The following is a 23,345-nucleotide window of genomic DNA, read 5'->3' on the forward strand; positions in this document are numbered from 1 at the left end:
AGCGTGCCAAGCGGCGGGCGGATAAGTTTGTTGCGGCTGGCGTGTGTGTGTGTCGCGCGGGCCTGGGTGTGGTGTGGTGTGCAAGAGAGACTGGTGGCCGAGGACCGCGGGTGTTGATGCAAGTCTAGAAATGGTTGCAAAAGGATGAAATTGAAATGTATGGTGCCATTGAGGGGTTATCGGGACGGGCGGCGGTCGGAGGACGGGTTAGGCGGCAGAGGGATGTCGTAACGGCAAGGCGATGGACACTCGGCGAAGATGGTGTGGGAGCTGCGATGACGGCGGCGACTCGGTGCCTAACGGGACGCAAACGAACGGAGAAGGAGGGTGCAGGTGGTAGCTGTTAACTAGTTCGTAGTTGGTGCGTGCGTGCGTGTGTGTGCGTGCCTGTTGTATGGGGTGGTTTGTATCCGGGGGCCTTGGTATGTATGTATGCGTCGTCGGGCAGGAGGGTTCTCTCTATCTCTCTCGATCAGGGGTGTGGGAGAGAAGAGTGCTTGGGACGACGACAAGGTACAGCAGACACGGATGTATGTGTCTACTTATGTATTCGATTTGTTGCGACAATGGCAAACGAAGAGCTTGCGGTGTTCCGTTGGTGCTCTTGGAGCTGTCAAGGTCGAGGCACAACAAGCTACTGGTAGCTCTCCCTCTCTGTTTGTGAAGGGCTGAAGGGAGGGATGGGACCGGCGGCGCGCGAACGAAACGACTTTGATTGATGGACTGGAGGCTAACAAATGGCTGAAGAATGACGACGGGAACCTTGCCTAAAAAGTTTAACCTGGCTGGGAGCCTTGAATGCGGGAGGAGCTGCAAGAAAGCCAGAAGCCTGGGCAGGGCCAGTGAGATGGGGGGTGGGAGTGGGGGGTTGATATTGGAGGGGGGCTTGGGGGGATCTGGCAGCGAATTGACAGTGGATTGGTCATGGGATTGTAGGGGATTTTTGGAGACGATTGGGGGGAGGGACAGAGCGCTGATTCAGTGATTCAGCGGTCCACAAAATGACACCCTCAATCGCTGAACGACCCTACAAGGTCACCTAGAGCTGTAAGTAAGCAGGTCAAGGCAACTACAAGGATTCAAGCATTACAAAGGGCTTTGGCATTCATGGTTTCTGCATTGCCTCTTTACTCAATATCATTTCGTCCAACATTGGATATGATGGGCTGGCTCCAGAAACAGGAGAGATATGCTTTGTTCCGGCCCTCTCTCCCCTCCCTCCCCTCTCCTCGCCAGGGTTCCCTCTCCTACCAGTACGCTCTTCACCGCAAGCATCCTGCCTCCCTCTTACATGGTTAGTAGTTTGGCCAAGTCGGCTTCGCTTCATTGGTCCGTCCAGCACAGAGGCAACAGAGGAAAAGTAGCCAACAAGGTTACACAGCTCCGCACGCTCGCTTCCGACTTTGACTGACCGGTCTTTTATTTCTTTTAATTTTCATCCGTATTACAATTTTCTCACTTTCCCATTTTCTCCTTCCCTGTCACCTGATTTAATTATGTTTTGCCTTTTTTCTTGCTTTGTTGGCTTCTTCCCCGTGATAGCCCGCCCCAGCCAGGGGACCGACCAAGATGATCCCGGATGCTACACCCATGCTCATCTCTACCCATACTGGTAGTCCCATACCTAGATACCCTGTTTCTACAGAGTACTTAAGTAGCAGCTTAGGTACTACGGATACTTGGGTACCTAGGTATTTGCTTCCATTACCCCAGGCTGCCACGGGCCACCTCAGCGACAACCGCCCCCGAACTTCATATACAGGGCACCGATGGGTATTTCCTCCATCGATACTTGGTCTAATACTTACTTACTCTACTATTACCCAGCCCAGCTAGGAAGGCACATGCCATCCTGCCTGAACGGATACCTGTTCACCAGATGGATATTCGTAAAGGTGCCAATATAATGTCGGCAACACGCCGTCAAGCCCAGTCAGGCCCAGTTCCGACGACATTACAGACTACCTTGAACCACATCACAGCGGCCCAAAGCAGGTAGATAGTCATTGGCCGAGAACCAATGCATGCTGGTCAATCCACTCATCACATGACTCTTCGTATTACTTGCATGCTCATCTCCATTCAACAACTTACTTCACCGTCCGCCCCCGATTCTATCATACAAAATACGGACCACATCCCGTGGTGGGTATCTAAATGCTTTATGCTATGCTACTACCTAGTGTACATGTGTCCTATGTCTTGCTGCCTCGTAATGCATTGTTTGTTTGCTGCGTCTTACGTCTTACGCTTTTGTGCGCTTCCCTCCCCGCCAAAGCAATGGCGCACCCACGAGGCCACTTTCGTCATTGCTCCTTTGCGAGAAACAGCCTTCTTGTCCATGCTGTCGGGCGTGTTTCGTCCGTCATTAGAGTCGCCGTGCGACCCATCTGGTCGCCGCTGTTGTTGCTGCTGCTTTCTCATAAAGTGACTGGCTGCCGATAATGTTCGGGCCGGTGGCTGAGCATGCGGCGCCACTCCCGTCGATTTCCTACGCTGCTGGGTCCTGCCGTCCTGAGGCCTGAACTCTCCCGAGCTCTCGCGCGAATCAGACAACGACCCCCTCGCATGTTCGCTTTGCGAACTACAGCACTGCGACATGGAACGGGCCATCTTTGGGTTTGCCGTCGCCGGCCAACCCGCCTGCCGGAGGCTGATCCACGTCGCCGAGACCATCATCAGCATTTTCTTGTCGTCGGTGACCGCCACAGTCTTTCGTTCCTCCCCCACGGCCGAGGCGGTCGGGCCTGGCTGGTCCTCTTGAGAGAGGCTGACCCCGCTCCCAAGCGACTTGGTCGGTGGGTAACGGTTGCTCGAGGTGGACATTGTGTTATAGTTGTCGTATATTTCCAGCGCCGACGACGTGAGCACTCCCATGATGGGATGTCGGCGCGTAGCAGGGTCCAAGATGCTAAACGTCCACTTGTCCTGCATGGGCTGCGCCGGCCCAGCATTGTTGGCGTCCATGCTATTCGTCCGCAACGGCGTCAGGCGCCGCACCCATCGTCCTGTCAGGGGATGAACAGAGTCGTCAGATCTTTTCATCTCGTATGAGCCATTCGCAATAGTCTCAATGACCCACGTAGAGCCATCCCGAAACGTCAGTTCAGCACGGTCCATGCCATCATGCGGATTGACAGACACAATCGCCAAAACGTCTCGTTCGCCCATGGGTTCCGGCGCGTCACTCGTCGCTGGAACTGCTGGCGTTGATATATTATAATTATCGCTACGCATCAGTAGCAAGTCATTTTGGCCAAGATTAGGCTTGGCCCAAAACATTCGTGGAAACCGTTTCGCCAGAGGAGGAATGATGAAGCTTCCCGCAATCTGGCTGGACGGGACAATGTCGAACGCGGGAACGGCGCGCTTCTCGCCGACTTGTTGCAGCTGGAGAAGAATCTTGGGTCGGAGCTGAACGAACTGACGTTGTTTCGTGCGGAGACCAGGAGCAGGATGCGCAAGCGCAAATGTTGTCGACTTTCGCGGGAGGCGCTGCTTGCGCCGGCGCCGACTGGAGACGTCGCTCTCCAGCGTCAATTCTGATCCGGCAATAGACTCCTCATCTTCGCTATGGACTGGCGTGGCAAAATGCGTAACTCTGGGTTCTTGGCGAAATCGAACAGATTGATCTCGCAGTCTTGCGCTCTCGGAAACGTTCCTGGGCTGTACCGGGAGCGAAGTTGGGCGTCTGTTGCGCGCCGGAGGGCTTTGCTCCTGGTTATCGCGCGGCGTCGTGCCAGCAAACGACGTGGAGGATCGGCGAGTGTCCTCTGTAAGTGGTTGGCGCATGCTGGATCGCAAGAGAAGTTGTTTTCTGGGTACTAATTCGGAAGATCGACGCTTGGTAGTATATTCGTGGCCATGGAGGCCAGCGCCGGAGTGCAGAAACATGCAGAAATCCAGCGCGAGAATCTTGATTGATGATGGTTCATACAGCCACTCAACTTGTCGACGATGCGCGCAGTAGCATTCAGCGATGGCGGCAGCCAGCACGACGCAATGCGATAGCGTGTGCCAGGGTTGTATTTAGAGCCAACTATCGGCTGTAAGACTGTTTAGTGTTGCAATGTTCCGGAAAGGGGATGCTGCTTTCGATTGTAAAAAGTCGTATATAGTTGACGTCGAGGATGTGCTCGAGTAGTGAGCGGAAAGTGGTGTCTGGGGTCATCAAAATAGATAGATAGACTGGATAGATGCGTGCGTGAGCAGCAACGCAGTACAGCTGAGCTGCTAGATTCAAGTATCGATCAATCGAGGTAAGCGAAGCAGGAAAATAAAAAGAGAGCGGCGAAAATTTTAGGCGTAGAGTCAAGGAGATCTTTTTGAGTTTGTTCGGGTTGGTGCAGTTTCGCCAAGGGAAGGGGGGGTCTCTTGGCTGGGTCAATCTTGAGCGTTGACAGGCGATGACATGCCGTACTGGTGGGAATGGGTGCGAGGAAGCTACGGTCGTGTTGTAAGAAAGGAGACAAGAATCGATGTTTGAAGTAATCAAAAGGGTAGGCAAGGTATTCAAGAACGAAACCCTTTCTAGTTACGAGAGCGAGATAAGAGAAAGCAGAAGAAGGGATGGCGAGGAGGCCTGGGTGGTAGTGAGTATTCATAGGTAAGGTCGGCCAAAACAGCTTCTGCCGGGTCGCCCAGGCTGTCCGAGGGCGCATGTACGACGTAGGTTAGCGCTTGAGGGGGGGAGGTCAGGTAGGGGAGGACCCGACCCAGTGATCAGTAGCAACCCGTTTGCCCCTCTGATAAAGGGTCAGCCCCTCTTAGGGAAGAAAAAAGAAGAAGAGGAGGAAGAAGCGGAAGAAGAAAAATGGGTAACAAACGAGCAGAGGAAAATAAAAATAAAAATAAAAATAAAAGAAAGAAAGAGAGACAGACAGACAGACAGACAGACAGAGACAGAGACAGAGCTGGGAGGGGGACAAAAAAAAAGAAAAAGAAAAAAAAAGAAAACGCCGGCGCAGCGCAGGTATCCAGTTCAGTTTTAGCAGGCTTGTCGCATCCCTGTTTGTCTTTCCGGCAGAGCCGCGCCCGATCGGACTCATCACAGTGGAGTGGCGCGTCAGACAGAGGCAGAAGTAGAAGCAGAAGCGGCGACGGCGGTGGTCCAACAGCAGCCACCCAGCCCAGCCTGCGCCATGCCTTCCAGGCTGGGTGGGTTTTGCCCACCATCATCACCCATGACCCATCACCCATCGGACCAACGGTACTCGCTGACACGGCAGCTATAACGCCCAGTACAAGGTACCGCGATTGCGCGAGTCCGAGACTTGGCTTCTCTGGACCACCAGCGGACTTTTATTTTTTTCAGCCGCCAGCCACACAGGTGTTGTACTTGGTGCCGCTGGCATGAATGTTTAAGAATTATGCGCAAGTCAATCATTCGGGACAATTTAAAAAAGATTCTTTGTTCCTTGTATCCTCTTCTTCTCTCTCTATTTCTCCCTTCTCTCTCTCTCTCTCTCTCTCTCTCTCTCTCTCTTCTTTTCTTTTCTTTTATCCTATTCATTTATCCGCCAACACCTCGATTCGACTCAAGCCCGCACTACTTACTCTTTTGCTTGTCCATCCGTATACCTACGGAGCCCTTATTCTCCGCTCCTGGCATGTTTTCTAGGGACTAATACATTATCAATACCAAGCGAGTCACATTTTTCCCGGTCTTGTCATTGTTATTATGATCGTCACATTTATTATTATTAATAATTGTCCTCGCCCTCTTTCAAAAGCCTCGACCGTTGCACCACTTGCTTCTCCCGTGGTATGACATTAGTCGTGCACCTAATTCCAGACTCGTCGTATTCGCCGTCTAGTCTGTCATGCGCAACCAGTGACCACTGACCTCAGCAATACACTACCGCAGGTACCCTTGCAAATAAGTAGCCCCTCCCTCCCCCTTTCAGCCAAGACGCACGCGCCCTGATTCGACGGCGCTGGCCTGACAGCCATCTCCAACAAAGGGGGGGGGGGGGGTTGCTCTCTGCAGCCATGCGCGTATTCGCTTTTACATCTTGTGCCCTGTATTTTGTTTTGTCAAATCTCGCATCTGCCTTCTTCCGCCTGCCAGACACCCGCGTACTCGCAACAATGCCAATCTACTTTGTATCAGTAGTTATGGGATCAGTACTCCGTACCTTGTCTGGCTTTCTGGTCCAAGCTGCATCTTCGCATCGCATCGGCCCCTGACCGACAAGCCATTATACAACCATCTCGCGTGCTTTCGCCCCTCTCGTCATCCATCGTCCCATTATCGACGTATAACCTGCAGGCGTCTCGAGACCAGACGGGCGTTGCTCATTTCTCCGCCAGCTTCGACTTGACCCCTCCTCTAGGTATACATGTATCAAGAGTGCCGCATGACGAGCAAGTCCACACTGCCACGGGCCAACCGCCACGAGCAGCACCAGGAACGGCGTTGCACCACCATTCTTGTCCGCCCTATCGTCCCAAAAGGACGTGGCTGCAAGGGTACGTGCCCGCTAACTACCCAGTAACGTTAGCAAACTAGCAAACCACCCGCTACGCGTACCCCATACAAGGCTGTCACCTGTACGGATTACGGATATGTAGATCCCCATTGCAGCAGCCACATTTGCAAGGTCTCGGAGACGAACCAATGTTTCGTACCCGAACCGGACTATTCGCACTCCCGGCACCGAACCTGTTTCCGTGGAGCGTCGGGGGTCGGAGTGAGACGCCTACTATCAATCTCCGCAGTTGGCGACGGACTTGTGGTAAAACTCTGGCACGACTCCGAGCCATCCGATGCAGTGGGTATCATGAACGTTTAAGTTGTTCACTGGTACCCTTTTGTGCGGGACGGTTGTGCATATCTTGAGGCTTTGGCTTGAGGATCCTGTGGCCATACCTGTTGGTTGATTCGGTAAGGCTGAGTCACGAGAAGGGCTTTCGTCGTCGTCATTTTGTCTGCGCTGCAATAGTGGAATTGGCCATTGCTTGTTCCTTAACGGTTGTCTGAAGAATAGCTTTGGCGCAACTGCCATTGCTGTTAGTGACGGGTGACGTGTATTCAAAATTTATTCTAAAGAAAAGAAATTGATATAAAGCAAAGTTTAGGCGAGGCCACTCTAGATACGCGTACAAATGAGACCTGACAGCGTTTCTAGAAAAGACAACCATGTGTCCGTATCCTTGGACATGAAGGCCTGACCGTTATTCACTCGTTATTACATGGTGGATCTCATTGTAAAGTGGGGCCGTATGTACAACAATTTCTCCAACCACCATGAGGCCCGTCAACACTTGAAAGACTTGGACCCTCGATCGACGACATTATTCGTGAAGTTACTCTAACCGCTGGCCGGTAATCAAAACCGCATACATGCGTAACCCATACCAATCAGCACCCCCGGTTTTATAGCCGGACGCAAGCATGACCCGGACCCATTTCATCCCAGCACGCGACTCGCGCCATCGTACAGCCGTCGTCGCGTTGTTTCGGGCGCTGGCCAAAACAGCGAGCAAGATTACCCTCGCGGACCAGGCCGGTGTGGCGTCTACAGACCGGCGGCCTATCCAATCGATCTTGCGCCGCCGATTCGACAAGAATGCAGGAGACACTAGCCCCAGGCTCGTCTTTGCTGCGCTGGCCGCTGGCTACAAGGTGCGACTCGCAACCTAGTCATATGTCGTTGTTCACCTTGAGTAACGAAAAAGAAAACATAGTCTTTATCATTTCTCACGAAAGCTCAAGACCCCAGCTCGGCCGAGCATGAGCAAATTTTGTGCCACCTTTCGAAAAGGAGAGCTCCAACCGAGCAGCCAAGCGTGCCGCTCACCGAACACCTCGTTGAAAAAAGGGAGCCTCTCCTAAGCAAAGTCTCTGAACCTGGCGAAACTCCAAAATATGTTGCAAACGCATACCCCCGACCGCTGAACTCGTTGGCCGGACCGCGACGTGTCCCGATGGTGGCCACCACGGCCGACGGCCTACCTTTTCTCCGGACGTCTTCGCTGCAGCCCCACGACATGTCCCGAATGATTGGACGGAAAGTCAAAGTCTTTCAGTCCAGGATTGCCAAAATCACCGAGATACAGGATGAACTCTTACCAGACGCCGCGTCAGAAGATCATTGGGACGGCCTCGTCGCGCGCCAGCTTCAAAAGGAGGGCTTACAGCGCGAGAAGACAGGCGACGTGGAGGAGTCGTACACGTGGAGTCTGTACCTTTCTCGCCTGTGGCTCGAATGGAAGATTGAAGCGACATGGCAGGACTGGCTCGCACGAGGCGAGGCTCTGCAGAGCGTCGTGGACGCCGAGCAAGAATTAGCGGACCAAGAAGCTGGAAAGATCCGGAACCCTGAGCCAACGATCAAGGAGCACGCGCAGCCTCCTCCAGCAGTCAATGTGTCGAGTCGTGAAGTCAATTTCATGGGCCCACCGAAGCTCAAGGGTAGTGCAATTCAGATGGACGGCCACGACATCTTTGCGACGGAGGCTTGGGCTGCCATAGTCAGGTCAAGACGTGGCATACTGCAATCTTGGATTAGCAAGGCGCAAACAGCCTAGAGAAGCATTATGAAGTACATGGAGTATATAGCGCGATCTTTTGTAATTTGAAGCCAATGCTACATGTGCTGGTTCTCATACAAAGCAGCCGCCGTAATTGACTGTGCAAGCAGCGAGGATGACGCCGCGATGATGAGCACACTCTCAATTGTCCTATATGTGGAAGATATCCCCTGTTGTCTGCCAACCCAGCACAGTGGTACGGATCGGCCCCTTCAGCTACGCCAGGGAAGATATGAAAAGATTCATGCCTTCCCTGCGAATTACAGACTCAGTATTTGTCAACTCGTCTAGTTGCCCCGCTGACCCTGGACTTCAAGCAAGTGACAATGCGATGAATCATCGCTACTGTGCTAGGCTGGCCACGGATGATAGTTCAAATACGTAAGAGACTAGACGAATTTGTTTCAAGGGCATCTTCCGTCTACCTGGTCCAATGTTACATTATCTACGCTCAATCTGCCTGTTTCTATGGCTTCTGCCGTCCAGCCAGTCTCTACTAAGTTTAGCGCAAACTCGCATGACTAGCCGACGTGGGGAAAAGCCACCAATCAACAGCCTCTATCTAGACGACTTTCTCGACTCCACCCTCCATTCTGGACGCACTTTGAGAGCCCTCTGCCCCCCTCTGCAGTCGACTGCATTCTCACCCCAACTTACGAAGAACGCCCTGGGATCGAGATCTTGCCTGGCAAAGGGCCAATATATCCATTGTATCTGCTGTGGGCAATCTCGGAAATCTTTGAAAGGGGACCGCACTCCGTAAGAATTGGACGTTGCGCCTCCCGACAGATATCGGGGCATCCGACCGCCAAAAAAACCCAAGTCTCCACTATCCAATCGTCTACCGGACAGTGCCGTTGACACAAGTCGTTGTCGACGAGCAGCCGCGACGAGACTCCCTTTTGGCTTTTTTTCACTCTGTCAACCACCTCAGGATCGCTCTGCCGACGCGCCTCGGAGCATCGCCGTCGTCGCCATGAAGACGGAACCGCCAGTCGTCCAAGTGCCTACAGGCAATGCCTTTGCGCCGACCTTTGCCGTGGAGGGGCTTACCATGGACGCCACCATGCCGGTGACCGGCAAGCGGAAGCCGTCACCGAGCGAAGAGAGGATCGCCGGCGAAACAGAAGAGCAGAAGCACAAGCGCGCGCGCGGTCGGCCACGGCTGGACACGAAAGATGAGACTGCCGCCGATGTAAGTAGCTTCAAGACGAACCCCCCCCTGGAGGAAGGGACGGTTCCCCCGCGCTGCTGGGCACCGCTTCTGACACACAAGATAGCGCCGGAGAACGCAGATTCGCCTTGCGCAAAGGGCCTACCGGCATCGCAAGGACAATGCCATCACAAGTTTGGAGGAAAAAGTCAAGGAGCTGGAAAAGAACAACGCCGACATGAGCCGCGAGTTCCAAAGATTTCACGATCTCGTGCTTTCAAAAGGTTTATTGGACCCTTCATCAGAAACTGCCATTCGGTTCAAGGCCATTTCAGACAACTTCGTTCGACTCGCCGGCGTGAATACCGGGGAGACGGGCTACATCTCGCCAGAGGATGAGCGCACAACCATTGCCGACGGCTTCCGAGGCCCTGCAGACGCGAGCTCTGGCTCATCGGCTGGGATCCAGAGCCCCCAGAAGTCCCAGCCGGGCACCGTCGAACACACGGAGCTGATCATCTCGCCGGGGCAGGCGAAGGCTGCGGACTCGATGGCGTCGTACGAAATTGTCGCACAGGCCACACCCGACAACGCCTCGTTCCCCCTCTATACGGCCATGGACACCGTGCCCAACCTCGCTGGGTTTGCGTCCATCAATTCGCCGTTTGCGACGCTGCCGTTGACGAGCTCCCTGTCGTACCACGAGCTCACATTCGGTCGCCGGTTACAGAGAAGGACGACGGAGCGTGGCCTTTTCTTGGCCTCGATGGCCAACCCGCCACCCGAGCGATACGCTGCCGTCTTTGGCTTCTCTCTTCTTTTTGAATCTCGCGAATCGATTGCGCGACGTCTCTCCCAGCAATTGGCCAACATGATCATGCCTTTCCAGGACCAGGCGAACATGCCCAGTGGCCCCTTTGAGGAAAAGATGGAGCAGCGCATCAGGCTGACCTTTGGATTCGAAAAGGAGTTTCTGAATGCCGACGAGATCGAGATGTATCTTCGCCAACTTGGAATCATCATCCCTCAGCAGGTGGAATTCATTGATGCAGAGGTGGATGTCAACGAGCTCGCCGATTCCGTACCCCAAGTCTTCACCGGGCATGGGTCATTTTCGTCTCAATCTTCGGGATTTGACAATATCAATGGTCAGGTTTCTGCTACCATGCCGTTGAACATGGGTCACAACCATGCCATGATTCAGCAAACGCAGATGCAGCCCCACGGTGCCGTTCCGGCTTCCGGCCTGCTCCCGTACATGTGCCCACCGGGCATGGAAACTGTATGGGGGAGGACTCCTTGGCAGAAGCCAAAACTTACTATAAGCGTAGGGGTCTTGGTTGAAGGTAAGTCTAAACAACAAATCCACTTCTAGGGGATGAGATGATGCTAATACTCGACCAGAACTAGCCTCGAGGTCTGTCTGCATGGGCAAGCACCCTGGTGTCCGTGTCAAGGACATCAACAATGCCATCAAGGTAGCCGCTGGTCTGGGATAGAGCCTCTACGCATTTTCCTCCAGTTTATCCATACTTCATACCATGACACACGGCGGACATTTGCTTTCGGCGCACTGGGAAGGGTTTTTCTTATTACGGCTTAGCAGTTTGAAATTCATAGATATCCGGCCACTGATGGCCAACAAGGGGCGTTGTGAAGGGAGTTTTTTATCGAAACTAATGCTTTATTGGGAGAGGCTGTTGATTTGCAGGGGTTTTTGGGACAGCCTGGAGGGCGGATTGCAGCGCATAATAATTTAGGTGCGGCGGACGGCAGAGTCTGCAGGACCTAGTACTTGGCCATGGTTGGCCCTTTTTTTTCTGAATCAACTATATACGAGGATAGATAAACACGCATATATATACATCACATTTCTGCTGCTAAATATTATCAAACATTGAATCAACATACTCTCTGTACTTTTTTTGGGCTTGGCTTTTCCATGGTCGCACCCAAGTCTCCGCTAGTTGGGCAGGCTAGGACAACCTTGAGACCACCACTGCATTCTCGTAGCGTAAAAGTTCTTCGAACAAGAACGATTCTTCGGGAGAATAAAAATCTTATAAGGGTAGCTGTAGTACGTCTGATCAGGCGTGCAAGAACGAGAATTACGGAAAAGCTGCCGTTTGCGCCGCTATAGGCAGTTTAGCATCACGGCTCTAACGGTGCGGATAGCGGCTTTACATAAGGTGTTCAGGGTACCGGAGCCGAAGCGTCTGTGACACGTTTATTGCTTCAACGTCAAGGTTCGACGTGCGCCGACTTTGAAATAGCAAAGCTATAAATCATCCCCTCGCTTTGCAGCAGAAGACCACCGACATTCAGTAGCCGACATGCATTCTGACAAGCAGATCTTGGGCGGCAGCATCACACCGCGACTGGTGATCCACGGTGGTGCGGGCAACATTGTCCGGCATGGCTTCCCGGTTGACAAGTACGAGCAGTACAGAACATCTCTGCTTAGAATTGTGTGCTTTTTCTTTTTTTCTTCTCCTCTTGGCCCCCTGCCTTCCTTTCACCGGATGGGTGGGAGATAAACGCAGGGCACATTAGTAACTAACCGCACCACGATAAACAGGTTACAAGCACGCACGCCTACATGACCACCTCCATAAATGACTCAAAGGATGTCGGCTACTCGCTCTCCATGTCTGGCCGTCCACGGCGGCCCTCGGCGCTCGAGGTGGCGACGCACGCCGTCGCGCAGCTCGAGGACGACCCGCTGTTCAACAGCGGCCACGGCGCCGTCTTCACGCGCGACGGCACCAATGAGCTCGAGGCGTCCGTCATGGTCTCGCGGGGCTTCAAGAAGCGCGGCGTCGGCGTCATGGGCCTGCGGCGCGTCCGCAACCCCGTGCGGCTCGCGCGCGCCATGCTCGAGCATGGCGAGCAGGACCTTGGCGGTCGCCCCCGCGGCGGCAGTCTGGACGATCTCGAGCCCTCGGGCGCGCCGGCGCCGGCGCCGGCGTCTCTGGACGTCCCCTCGGCGCAAGGCCACACGCAAATCTACGGCGAGGCGGCCGAGCAGCTCGCGCGCCACTACGGCTGCGCCATGGTCGAGCCGGCCTACTTCTTCACCAAGCAGCGCTGGGACGAGCACGTCCGCGCCCTGGAGAGGGAGAGCCGCCACGGCAGGGCGTCGGGCGGCGCCACCTGGGCGGCCGACGAGTACCTCCCGCAGGGGACGTGCGGCGCCGTCGCCATGGACGAGTACGGCGTCGTGTGCGCGGCGACCAGCACCGGCGGCATGACCAACAAGCTGACGGGCCGCGTGGGCGACACGCCCGTCCCCGGCGCGGGCTTCTGGGCCGAGGAGTGGACAGAGGCGGCGGGTGACCCCGCCGGCAGCACGACGGCGGCGACAACGCCGTGGGAGCGGCTGCTGCGCTCCGCGACTGCGGCAAGTTCGCCGATTGAGCTGACCGGTTCCCTGCGAGGGTTCTTGGCCGACTGCCTGCCGACGCCGTTCACCTACACGCCCGTCTTCGCCTCCCACAGCGGCGGCGGCGGCGGCGCGCTGACCACGACGCGGGCCCTCGCCGCTTCGGGCACCGGCAACGGAGACTCCTTCTTGCGCGTCAACGCCGTGCGCACCGTCGCGGCCATGGCGCGGTGGAAGCCCGAGAGCGGCGCCTCGGCGCTGCGCGCCGTGGTCGGGCCCGGCGGCGAGCTGCAGCGCAGCGCGGGCGACCGCTGGGGGGTCACGGGCGAGGGCGAGGGCGGCATGATCGGCATCGAGGGCGCGGTGACGCGCGACGAGCGGGGGACCGTTGTGGCGGCGCGCGGCGAGGTCCTCATGGCGTACAACGCCGGCGGCATGTACCGCGCGTGGATCGACGACGAGGGCCGGCCCGTGATGAGCATCTGGTCGAATACCGGCGAGGACGAGATGCCCCAAGGTGACCACTTTGAGTAGTGGGAATTAATCCATCTACGGTATGAGAATAATGTCATGTGCATTAAGTATACTTGGGACAAATAGTGCATGCCCTATCGATGCAGTCGGAGAATGACACTTGTGAATCTGGTATTCTGGCCGTATTACGTTGTCAAGTACCGCTTGCCCAACTTGCGTGTTTCAAATTTGCTCCATTAGGATATTCCATTAAGAGTATCTACTCATGTAACGTCTTGGCGTGTAACAGCCCTACCTGCCAGAACTGGCCTACCGAAATCTGGTTTCAGTGGTACTTTCGTGTAAGCCACCAACTGTCTAGTTCGACTGAGTCTGTCGCAGTCTTTGGCAGCTTTGGTGCTCACAAATCGAGCAGTCATGTGCTGCTTGGACGAGATTGCGTAAATTTTCTTCCTGAGAGTTCTCACCACGTATAGACTGCGCTCTAGACAAATTTGATATAGAGTCGCTTGACAAGCGGGAGAGGATGCTATATGGGTTGCGATTCGCCACAACCTGACCGCCAAAAGGGCCATCAGAGTTCCATCTTGGCATCAGCCTCGTGCTTGCTTGTCTTGTTGTCTCGCCAGTAGATGCCCATAATCACCAGCGTAATGAGTATTGCAGAGGCGTACAGACACATGATGCCGATGAAGCCATTCGTGTAGAGCGGCGCGTCCGAGGGCTGAAAGAGCTGCGGCCCGACCATGCCACCAATGTTGCTGCCCATGACGGCCATGGCCAGCCCGACGCTCCTGTAGTTGGACGTCGGCGCGTTGATGCTGAGCCAGACGTCGTTGAGCGCCTGCGCGAGCGCGTTGCCGCTGCTGAGGAGCGTGAGGAGCGCGTAGCGCAGCCACCTGTCGCGGCTGCGCCGCGCGGCGACGAGCGCGCCGCCAAACACAATGGACCACGCAAAGGCGACGATGCAAAAGAGCCCGCGCTGCCGCCACCGGTCCGACGCCAGCGAGACGCAGACGGACAGGACCACGACGCCGAAGCTGCTCACCGCGTTGAGGAGGTTGGCGCGGACCGTGTCGAAGCCGAGGCTCTTGATGATGGAGGGGCTGTACAGCTGCAGCGCGCCCTTCGGCGTCTGGGCGGCGATGTTGAGGAGCATGTGCAGCCATGGCCGCACGTCGAGGAGGGTGCGCCGGAATGCGTCGAGGGTCATGGTCGCCTTGGCCTCGCGTGTGCATCGGCCCGGCCCGGCGATGCGGTGCACGAGGACAGCTCGTTCGCGCTCGCTAAAGGCATCGAACAAGCCGTGAAGCGGCCGTGTCTCGAGTACAGATTCTGGCATAAGCAGGAAGAATACGAAAGAAACTGCGATTGTAAACGCTCCCTCGACTGGCGATGGGTTGTAAGTAGTTGGTCACTATCTCCCAAGCCTGGTTGGTACCCGGCTGGTGGCTGCCACTTACTTATAAAGAGCCATCTCCAGCCCGATAAACCGGCGGTGCCGTGCAATTCCAGTAGTCCGGCCGCGATCAGCGACCCCGTACCCGTCGCCGCGTAGTTGCCCGCGTAGAAGTTGGCGGTCCGCAGGGCCAGCTCGTCGGCCCTGTAGAACAGCGCGAGCACGTACTGCGCGCCCGGGATGAAGCCGCCCTCGAAGAGGCCCAGGAGGAACCTCGTGGCGTAAAAGGCGGGCACGCTGGTCATCCAAGCCTGCGTCAGCGTGATGGTGCCCCAGACGGCGAGGAGCGTCGCCAGCCAGACCCGCGCCCCGAGGCGCTGCAGGATCACGTTGGCGGGGATCTCGGACACGACGATGCCGGCCTGCAAAATCTGGCTGCCGGCGTTGACCTGGCTCAGGGAGAGGCCTAGATCTGCCCGGATGGTGTTGGTGAGGGCGTTGGCCATGTTACTGCGGTCGAATTGCAGCGCAAGGAATCCCAGCACCAGGGCTGGCAAAAGGTAAAGGTCGAGCCTGTCGTGATGGCGCCATGTATTAGGAGGGAAATTTCAGGTGCACCTGAAGTAATTAGGAGCCTTGACTTACTTTCGACGAACTCGCTTTTCTTCTTCTTTCGTGATAGTCTCCAGCGTTCCCTGACTGGCCGCGGCATCCCAGCATGGTCGAGCTTCCTCATCGTATGCCTTCACCTCGGTGGGGGACAAAACGGTCTCTGACCCTTTCACTTCCATGACTCTTGAAATTCGGGGCATAGTAATGACAAGCGTTTCGAGGGTCCCAATGGTCCGTAACAGGGTCATTAAATATTATCCGCGGGCGTCAATGTAACTGCAGCGACTGCTTGTCGGCCCCACGCCGACGCTCACCTCCGCCCAGCCTTTGATGGCTGACTTGCAGAACACGGCATGCCACATCTCTCGCGTGACTCTTTTCCCTTGAGCAGATCCAATCTTTGCTATCATATACGGCTATACAGCTTCCCAAGTATTGCATACTCATTTACAAAAATGTCTACCGACCCGTGCAAGCCCAACATCGTCCTTATCCTGGCCGATAATCTAGGATGGGGGGAGCTCGGGTGTTACGGTGGTGGCGCTCTGCGAGGCGCTGCAACACCTCGCATTGACCAGTTTGCGAGGGAAGGCCTGCTCCTGCAAAACTTCAACGTTGAGAGCGACTGCGTGCCGACGAGGTCGGCGCTCATGACGGGTCGGCACCCCATCCGCACCGGCTGCCGCCAGTCCGTGCCGGCCGGCTTCCCCCAGGGCCTCACGGCGTGGGAGAGGACGCTGCCCGAGTGCCTCAAGGAGCGGGGGTACGCCACGGCACACCACGGCAAGTGGCATCTCGGTGACGTGCCGGGGCGCTACCCGTCCGACCGCGGCTTCGACGAGTGGTGCGGCATTCCACGGACGACGGATGAGACGCAATTCACCAGCGCGGTGGGCTTTGACCCGGACGTCGTCGCCGAGATGCCCTACATCATGAAGGGGGTAGCGGGCCAGGCGTCGGAGAACGTCAAGCTCTACGATCTTGTCGCCAGACGCGAGATTGACGAGATGCTGGTGGAGAGGTCAAAGGACTGGCTCAGCAGGCAGGTGCAGAGCGATGATAAGAAGCCATTCTTCTTGTATCATCCTCTCGTCCATCTGCACTTCCCTACACTACCGCACAAAGATTTTGACGGTAAAACGGGTAACGGCAACTTTGCCGACTCCATGGTGGAAATGGATCATCGTGTCGGTCAGCTCTTGGATCACGTCGACGCCATTGGTGTAAAGGACAACACGGTCGTCATCTTTGCATCGGACAATGGACCCGAGTTTCGAGAACCGTATCGCGGCACCGCTGGTCCGTGGATGGGCACGTACCACACTGCCATGGAAGGCAGTCTGCGCGTGCCGTTCATCATCCGTTGGCCGGGCAAGGTTGCGCCTGGGACCGTGTCTAATTCCATCGTTCACGTCACGGACATCTTCACCACGTTGCTCGCGGTGGCAGGTGCGTCGGTTCCTCAAGACAGACCCATCGACGGCCTTGATATGACCGCCTTTTTCCAGGACTCTGCCGCCGTGCCATCGCCCAGGCAGGGGTTTCTCTTTTACATTAAAGACGAGTTGCGAGCCATCAAGTGGCGGGACTGGAAGTTACATCTTGTTTGGGAACCTGTGGTAAACCAGTCGTCTGGCAAGCTAGAATCTCCGCTGTTGTTTAATTTGACCCGCGACCCCAAAGAGGAAAGCAATGTTGCGGCCTTCAATACGTGGGTCATGCAACCGATGCTCAGACTCAAGGCGGACATGGACAGGAGCTTGCTGCACTACCCTGCTCCTGAGGATCCTCAAAAAAAGAAGTTTATGGAAATGCATGGCGATAGCTGGTAGATGATGAAATAGAAAAGTGCCCACTATCGCGGCTAAACCACCAATTCCGTAGCGTGTAGGAAGTCTCAGAGCAGACTCACTCAAAGCCACCGGCGTCGTTAAAGTCTCGATGTTCTGATTGATCACTACTGAAAAGAATGTTGAAATCAAGCATCTCACTCTCCGGAGCTAGCGAGTAGGCATCTGCTTCGGACTCGTCGAGCGAGGTAGAAAGCAAGTCGAAGCTGTCTCGGTATTGTGCGCCAGGGCGATACCTCTCTACCATCCCCCACAACACGGCAGAGCAGATGTTGATAGACTCACGATATTGTTTCAGCGGCAGTTCTATCTGTTGTGCAATTTCAGGCAGCTTCAGGCAGTAAATCATCGCAGAGCCTGCTCGGTGGAGGTGATGTAGCGTTCGCCAGTAATATCGCAGATGGCCGTCCTTAAAGAGCTCCTTGTACCTCTGTATTACGCCATACGCCGTGTGCGCTAGTATTGAAAGGTGACTGGGGCTCAGCGCATCTTGATTGTTTTGCGGGAATAATAGCAGAACCTTGAGGTTTTCGCTGTAGCCAGCAACCACGTCAGACGTTTTCGCGCCTGGCTGAGAGGGCACCTGGGAGGCTTGTATCCGACGAAGCATGTCTTCTCGCCACGCCGTAACATCGAGAGAAGCGGTATTTCTGTATTTATTTTGCATCAATGTGACGCAGATTTCAGATAGCATCCTTCGTTGTAAAATGAGCTGCAGAGCGGCTGATCTGCCAGCATCGCTGTGGATTGGCGGTAGCGGGGCAGTGATGGCTTCGTCGGGGATACTGAAAGGACGCCCAAGAACAGCGCAAAGCATTCTTTCGAAAGAGTATACGGACCAAAACAACCAGCATTGGTCAATACCGTCGTCAGTCGCCAAATCATGAGCCTCGGCGTTTTGGAGATTGAGTTCGAGAATGAGTCGCGTTGCGATACCGAGAAGATGCCATGCCGGGCGCAGCTTTGCGTCGAGTAATAAGTATTGCACCATGAGAGCAATGTTCTGGATAGCTTGAACACTGCACCCGTGCATCATGGTAGCATTGCGTGAGACTATGTCGCGCGCACGGAGAAAATAAGCCTCGGCTCGCGACGCAGGTAGCGAGACTTCTTTCCGGTTCATCAGGAGAATCGAAGTGGCAAACACCATGTACGCGGTGAAGAGCCCGTCTTGACTTGTCTTGTCGAGGCTGTCCTGGTCATCCCTGCCAACATGGGCCAGAGCAGCTTCGATCTTGGCGCGACTGACCACGGGAGTAAAGGAGTCCGAGTGCTCGAAATAGATTGATAACAGAGCATCTACACCGTTCCCTGTCGGCAGTGAAACTTCTACACGTGCATGCCCGAGCAAACCATCCACGGCACACTCCCAGGGATCAGACACGGAAATCACATTGGCCAGGCCATAACCCTGCAGTGAGTCGCAGTAGGGTGAACTGACAGACCACGAACCCAGCTTCATGGCATTGTCGCCGGGTGCGACAGGGTCATGGCTGGCATTTTGTTTATGTTTTTGTAACTCTTGTTCCAGCATACGAATTTTGTCTTGGAGCTGCTTCGTATAACTGCAGCGGTGTAAGTATGTGGCCATGGCCAGCCAAGATGGTTGGTCCGACGCTCATCAGACACAACAAACATACATGCGAGGTGTCGGGGTTCCATCCAGGTCCGTGCTGACGCACTCGGCGCCAGCTCTCTGGCAGTTGCTGCATGCTGGTAGTTGTTGGTCGCACCGCTGCTTGCGGGAGCGACAGCGCAGGCATGCAGTGACGTTGGTACGCCGCACGGCAGAGCGCGCGCTGCTGCGGTGCATTGCTGGCCTCTCAGCTACCGGGATGAATGAATGCAAAGTAGAGCATGGTCAATGAAGGTGTAGCTGACTTGATGATGCTGGAATGGGATGGGATGGGATGGGTAGTATCAGGTCGCTCCGCACCTGGGCGAGCAAGGGGCCTGTCAGGTGCCCGCCGGTAATTATTGCGCCACCAATAGCGTTTCTAACTTGGGGAAAGCGAACGGGCGTTGGTTGGGTTAACAGTTCAAAGGCATATGAGTGGGCAATGAACAATAGCGGCACCAACGGACTAGCCGCATCAAGCACGCCGGCCTGGTGGAATCCTGGGGAAGCCGGGGCGAGATTCCACGGAGACTGGATAGCTGTCGTACGTTATTTATTTTTCAATTGCTTTTTTGCCCTTTCAACATGTTTGTACCATTTTCACGACTGATATCCGGTGCCTGACCGCAAGTTCAAACTCAAACGCAACCATGGGTCTGAAAGTGATGCCTGCGGGCGAGCAAGACGTCGCACGTTCCGTGGCGATTGAAAAGGTGGCATACAGCCGCGGGACTATCAGCCACATCATCTTCCCCGGCCCTGCTGGGAACGACTCAGACGCCTCCCGGAAGGAGCAAATGCTCAAGAACCTCCGCGCGGAGCCAGAGTCGTGCCTGTGGATCCAAGCGGTGGACGAAGACCGGGTCGCCCAGGGCCTTCACGGCATGGTCTGCTTCTCGATGGGATATCTCTGGCAGTCGAAGCCGCCGCCGCCGACCAAGAGAGTCTGGGGGCCCGGATCGAACCCGGAGGCGTGCGAGGAGTTCTTTGGCACCATGACGAGGAAGTGGGCGGAGCGAATGGGCGACAAGCCCCATTTCTGTAAGTTGATGCGCACTTTTTGACCGGGGGTTTATCTCGGGGGCATAAATGATTGTCTTCTGACTCGAGAGATTTCGGCATTGTAGACCTCAAGCTTCTCCATACGGACCCGGCATACCAGAGACGGGGCGCCGCATCGATGCTGCTGCAGCACTTTGCGGACCTCGCTGACGAGCACGGGTTGGAGTCGTACCTGGAGGCTTCCGAGGAAGGGCGGCCGCTGTATGAAAAGTTTGGCTACGAGACCGTGGAAGTCCTGGTGACGGACTTTAGCAAATGGGGCGGCCCCGACAAGTTTGAAACCTGCCTGATGTTGCGCAAGCCCAAGACGGCGAGTGGGTGAAGAAGAAGCGATCAAGGGCTGGTCGTTGAGAGTACGCCAAGATTCAACGAACATGTATTTCGGATGGCAATCATATATGTGTAATAATTGGATTGTGCCTGACAAACGCGAGTCATAATTACAGGACACGGGTGAAACAAAAAATGGCCCTTTCACGATTAGTCTTGAATCAGTACCTCTTTGTAATCTACCAGGAATACATACATAGTACAACACAAATAATGTGAGTAAATAAAAGAAATCAAGAGAAAGGGTAAATCCGTGCACAAAAAGAGGAAGAAGAAGAAGCAAGACCAAGGACAGAAGAAGAAGAAGAAGAAGAAGAAGAAGAAGAAGAAGAAGAAGAAGAAAAAGAAGAGTGTGTTGAACGTTTCAGCGTCGCGATAGCCAGTCTCCCCAATCTTCTCTGAGCTGTCTTACAGACCCTGTTTGAATTTGCAAATTATGAGTATTATGGTCGTGTTATAAACAGGAGTGATATATGTGCCATCATAACAAACAGCTAGCATTGTATTTGAATTACTAGTCATCACCACTTCAAAGTCGTTACTAAAGGCTTTGCAGTAAACCATCTAGTACTATAATGCTAATGGCTGCTCTTCATGAATCACTCGGCTATCGAAAACACTCATGAGGAATAGTTACAATTTTAGTGTTCTGGAGGGTGTCATGCAAAAGGCGTTGCCTCTGATATTGGGCTGCATGCAGGGGGGGGGCGTGTGGGCTTCAGCCCCGGTGTCGAGGTTGACGCGGTGGTACTCAGCAGGTGTGAACATGTGATGGCAAGGGAGGAAATTCAATTGAGTTGATTGGAGTCAATAAAAAAGACTCCCTTCTTTTTCTCTTGTACTTGTCCTTGAGCTTTGCCGGCCCAAAGTTGCCAGCAAAACAGGGCGGCCCAAAAGAAAGCCATGTAAGAGCTTGGCGACGAACAACGCCAATAATTCGTACGCTGCAACCACCCGACGACCAACTAACCCCAATTAGTATCTATGTCGCGAATAGCGTCGCGGAAGGCCAAAAAAAAAAATACAACGGCCTTGTGGGAAAAGCGGACTGGAGGCTTATCCTGTGCATACGGGCTGACGCAAAAAGGACAAAAAAAAAAAAGTTCAGCCTGCGCCACTTTTTTTCTTTGGGTTCACACAGCGAACTTACAGGGGTATCAGCCCACTATCAGCGCAAGACCCAGCTCCCGAGCCCACTATAACCAGGCAGCGAACCCAAGCAGCCAAGGGACCAGATAAACATGGAAGAGCCTCGCTCTCACCGACGATCAAACGACCTTTTCCCATAACAGCTTCATCCATTCCTTCTTTTTTTTTTACCCCTTCTCCTTTGCTACCTCTCTCTTTGTACGATCCCGCCGGTATACAGCCCTCCCCTACAAGCAACCCTTCCCGCCATCCCACGAAGCATGGAAAAGGCGCAGCTGGCCCGCGCAGCCCGCGCAGAAGCCGAGGCCGAAGCCGAGGCCGCCGCCGCCGCCGCCGCCGCCAACACCACCACCACCAACACCAACACTTCCACGGCCACCACGACGACAACTCGATTACAACCTCAACTAGCACAGCAAAAGGAGCAGCGCCTTCGGTCTCATTCTCAGTCGCATTCGCCGTCGCCGCCCGCCGCCGCGGCGCGGACCCCGCGCGCGCAGCGCAGCCACATTGACCTCCACCGCTCCGCGCCGCTGCCGCCGCCGCCCTCGTCCTCGTCGCGCGGCCAGACTCCCCCGCCCTACTCCGGCCCGGCCGACCCGGCGTCCGCCTCGGCGCTCGAGCTCAGCGCCGACGACAGCTACCCGCACAGCAGCGGCAGCGGCGGCGGCGGCGGCGGCAGCGGCAAGGGCTTCCCGCGGTACCCCGGGCTGCCCAAGATTGACTACCGCATCTACTCGCCGCCGCTGTTCAAGCTCTCGTCGGACCTCACGTCGCTCACCTCAAAGGCCGAGTACCTGTCGACCAACGCGGCCGCGCTCGTCACGCTCGTCCGCACGCAGGCCCAGGTGCCTCCCAAGCCCTACATCGTCGTCAAGGGCGCCCGCGGCCGCAAGGTCGACTTCGAGGTCAAGCTCAACCTCATGGCCCTGCTCATCCCCGAGGACGGCCGCGCCCGCATGGACTACATCCGCTGCGTCGGCCACGACGAGGTCGCCTACCGCGGCGGCGCCCGCCCCGACGTCCTGCCCGAGGTCGGCGAGGGCGGCCTCGACGAGTGGTGCCGCCGCTTCGTCGAGGACCCGGCCGGCATCAAGACCTTTACGCTCGAGCGCGTCGTCGCCAACCTCGACGTCGGCTGGATCGACGGCCAGATGCGCAGCCTCATCGCCTCCCTCAAGTACAAGGGCAACGTCGACGTCACCTTTGTCGTCACCCACAGCAAGATCACCGTCCAGAACCCGGACAAGGTCAACCAGTTCTTCACCTCCGTCACCAGCCTCTTCGCCGGCAAGAACAAGTACGAGGTCGTCAAGTCCGTCTGGCCCTTTGCCTCCTCCCGCCCCGGCGAGCCCGGCCGCCGCTGCGCCGTCCAGACCGAGGAGACCTGGTGGCGCGAGTGGCGCGGGCCCATCGGCTACGCCATCGCCCAGAAGCGACAGGGCTGGGTCACCGTCGAGGACAAGCTCGAGGCCGTCATGGAGGGCAAAGGCAGTGACATGGCCCCCGTCGATTGGGGTCCCGAGTTCCATGCTTAGAACGCTTTCTGTCTCCTTTCCCTCTTCTCATTTCTTCACTTTCTTCTTGTTTTTTTTTTCATACGTGGCTAGCATGGCACTGGTGTTTTCTTTCTGGGAGGGGGACGCTCCTTTTCAACTATTTTTTCTTTTTCCTTTTTGTTCTTGGTCTTTTTTTAGAATTTTGGGGGGGATATGAATGTAAAGATACACCGATACAAATGAAAGCGCACTTGTTATTGAATTACACGTTTGATAACACAT

At 55.4% G+C, this 23,345-nt stretch overlaps 9 protein-coding genes across 9 annotated transcripts; 6 read left to right on the forward strand and 3 right to left on the reverse strand.

Annotated features, from left to right (window-relative positions):
* Nucleotides 1–2,238: 2,238 nt before the first annotated feature.
* V2A60_002958 (uncharacterized protein) lies at nt 2,239–3,792 on the reverse strand (the record flags this gene model as incomplete). Its single annotated transcript, XM_083254302.1, has 1 exon — nt 2,239–3,792. One exon carries the CDS (start codon nt 3,790–3,792, stop codon nt 2,239–2,241), a length of 1,554 nt encoding a protein of 517 aa, XP_083110428.1.
* Nucleotides 3,793–7,396: 3,604 nt separating this feature from the next.
* V2A60_002959 (uncharacterized protein) lies at nt 7,397–8,532 on the forward strand (the record flags this gene model as incomplete). Its single annotated transcript, XM_083254303.1, has 2 exons — nt 7,397–7,627; nt 7,690–8,532. The coding sequence occupies 2 exons, from the start codon at nt 7,397–7,399 to the stop codon at nt 8,530–8,532; spliced, it is 1,074 nt and encodes a 357-aa protein (XP_083110429.1).
* Nucleotides 8,533–9,511: 979 nt separating this feature from the next.
* Nucleotides 9,512–11,187, forward strand: V2A60_002960 (bZIP transcription factor; the record flags this gene model as incomplete). The annotated part of the gene is made up of 3 exons (XM_083254304.1): nt 9,512–9,730; nt 9,816–11,034; nt 11,093–11,187. The coding sequence occupies 3 exons, from the start codon at nt 9,512–9,514 to the stop codon at nt 11,185–11,187; spliced, it is 1,533 nt and encodes a 510-aa protein (XP_083110430.1).
* Nucleotides 11,188–12,021: 834 nt separating this feature from the next.
* V2A60_002961 (nucleophile aminohydrolase) lies at nt 12,022–13,604 on the forward strand (the record flags this gene model as incomplete). Its single annotated transcript, XM_083254305.1, has 2 exons — nt 12,022–12,156; nt 12,267–13,604. 2 exons carry the CDS (start codon nt 12,022–12,024, stop codon nt 13,602–13,604), a joined length of 1,473 nt encoding a protein of 490 aa, XP_083110431.1.
* A 514-nt stretch (nt 13,605–14,118) lies between these two features.
* V2A60_002962 (uncharacterized protein) lies at nt 14,119–15,734 on the reverse strand (the record flags this gene model as incomplete). Its single annotated transcript, XM_083254306.1, has 3 exons — nt 14,119–14,933; nt 15,008–15,516; nt 15,589–15,734. The coding sequence occupies 3 exons, from the start codon at nt 15,732–15,734 to the stop codon at nt 14,119–14,121; spliced, it is 1,470 nt and encodes a 489-aa protein (XP_083110432.1).
* Nucleotides 15,735–16,010: 276 nt separating this feature from the next.
* Nucleotides 16,011–17,387, forward strand: V2A60_002963 (alkaline-phosphatase-like protein; the record flags this gene model as incomplete). Its single annotated transcript, XM_083254307.1, has 1 exon — nt 16,011–17,387. The coding sequence occupies one exon, from the start codon at nt 16,011–16,013 to the stop codon at nt 17,385–17,387; it is 1,377 nt and encodes a 458-aa protein (XP_083110433.1).
* A 76-nt stretch (nt 17,388–17,463) lies between these two features.
* On the reverse strand, nt 17,464–19,218 carry V2A60_002964 (transcription factor domain-containing protein; the record flags this gene model as incomplete). The annotated part of the gene is made up of 2 exons (XM_083254308.1): nt 17,464–18,970; nt 19,046–19,218. 2 exons carry the CDS (start codon nt 19,216–19,218, stop codon nt 17,464–17,466), a joined length of 1,680 nt encoding a protein of 559 aa, XP_083110434.1.
* Nucleotides 19,219–19,673: 455 nt separating this feature from the next.
* Nucleotides 19,674–20,407, forward strand: V2A60_002965 (acyl-CoA N-acyltransferase; the record flags this gene model as incomplete). The annotated part of the gene is made up of 2 exons (XM_083254309.1): nt 19,674–20,064; nt 20,151–20,407. The coding sequence occupies 2 exons, from the start codon at nt 19,674–19,676 to the stop codon at nt 20,405–20,407; spliced, it is 648 nt and encodes a 215-aa protein (XP_083110435.1).
* A 1,417-nt stretch (nt 20,408–21,824) lies between these two features.
* On the forward strand, nt 21,825–23,102 carry V2A60_002966 (uncharacterized protein; the record flags this gene model as incomplete). The annotated part of the gene is made up of 1 exon (XM_083254310.1): nt 21,825–23,102. The coding sequence occupies one exon, from the start codon at nt 21,825–21,827 to the stop codon at nt 23,100–23,102; it is 1,278 nt and encodes a 425-aa protein (XP_083110436.1).
* Nucleotides 23,103–23,345: the final 243 nt, after the last annotated feature.

The sequence above is a fragment of the Cordyceps javanica genome, chromosome 2 (assembly GCF_051103115.1).
Source record: "Cordyceps javanica chromosome 2, complete sequence".
Classification (NCBI taxonomy): domain Eukaryota; kingdom Fungi; phylum Ascomycota; class Sordariomycetes; order Hypocreales; family Cordycipitaceae; genus Cordyceps; species Cordyceps javanica.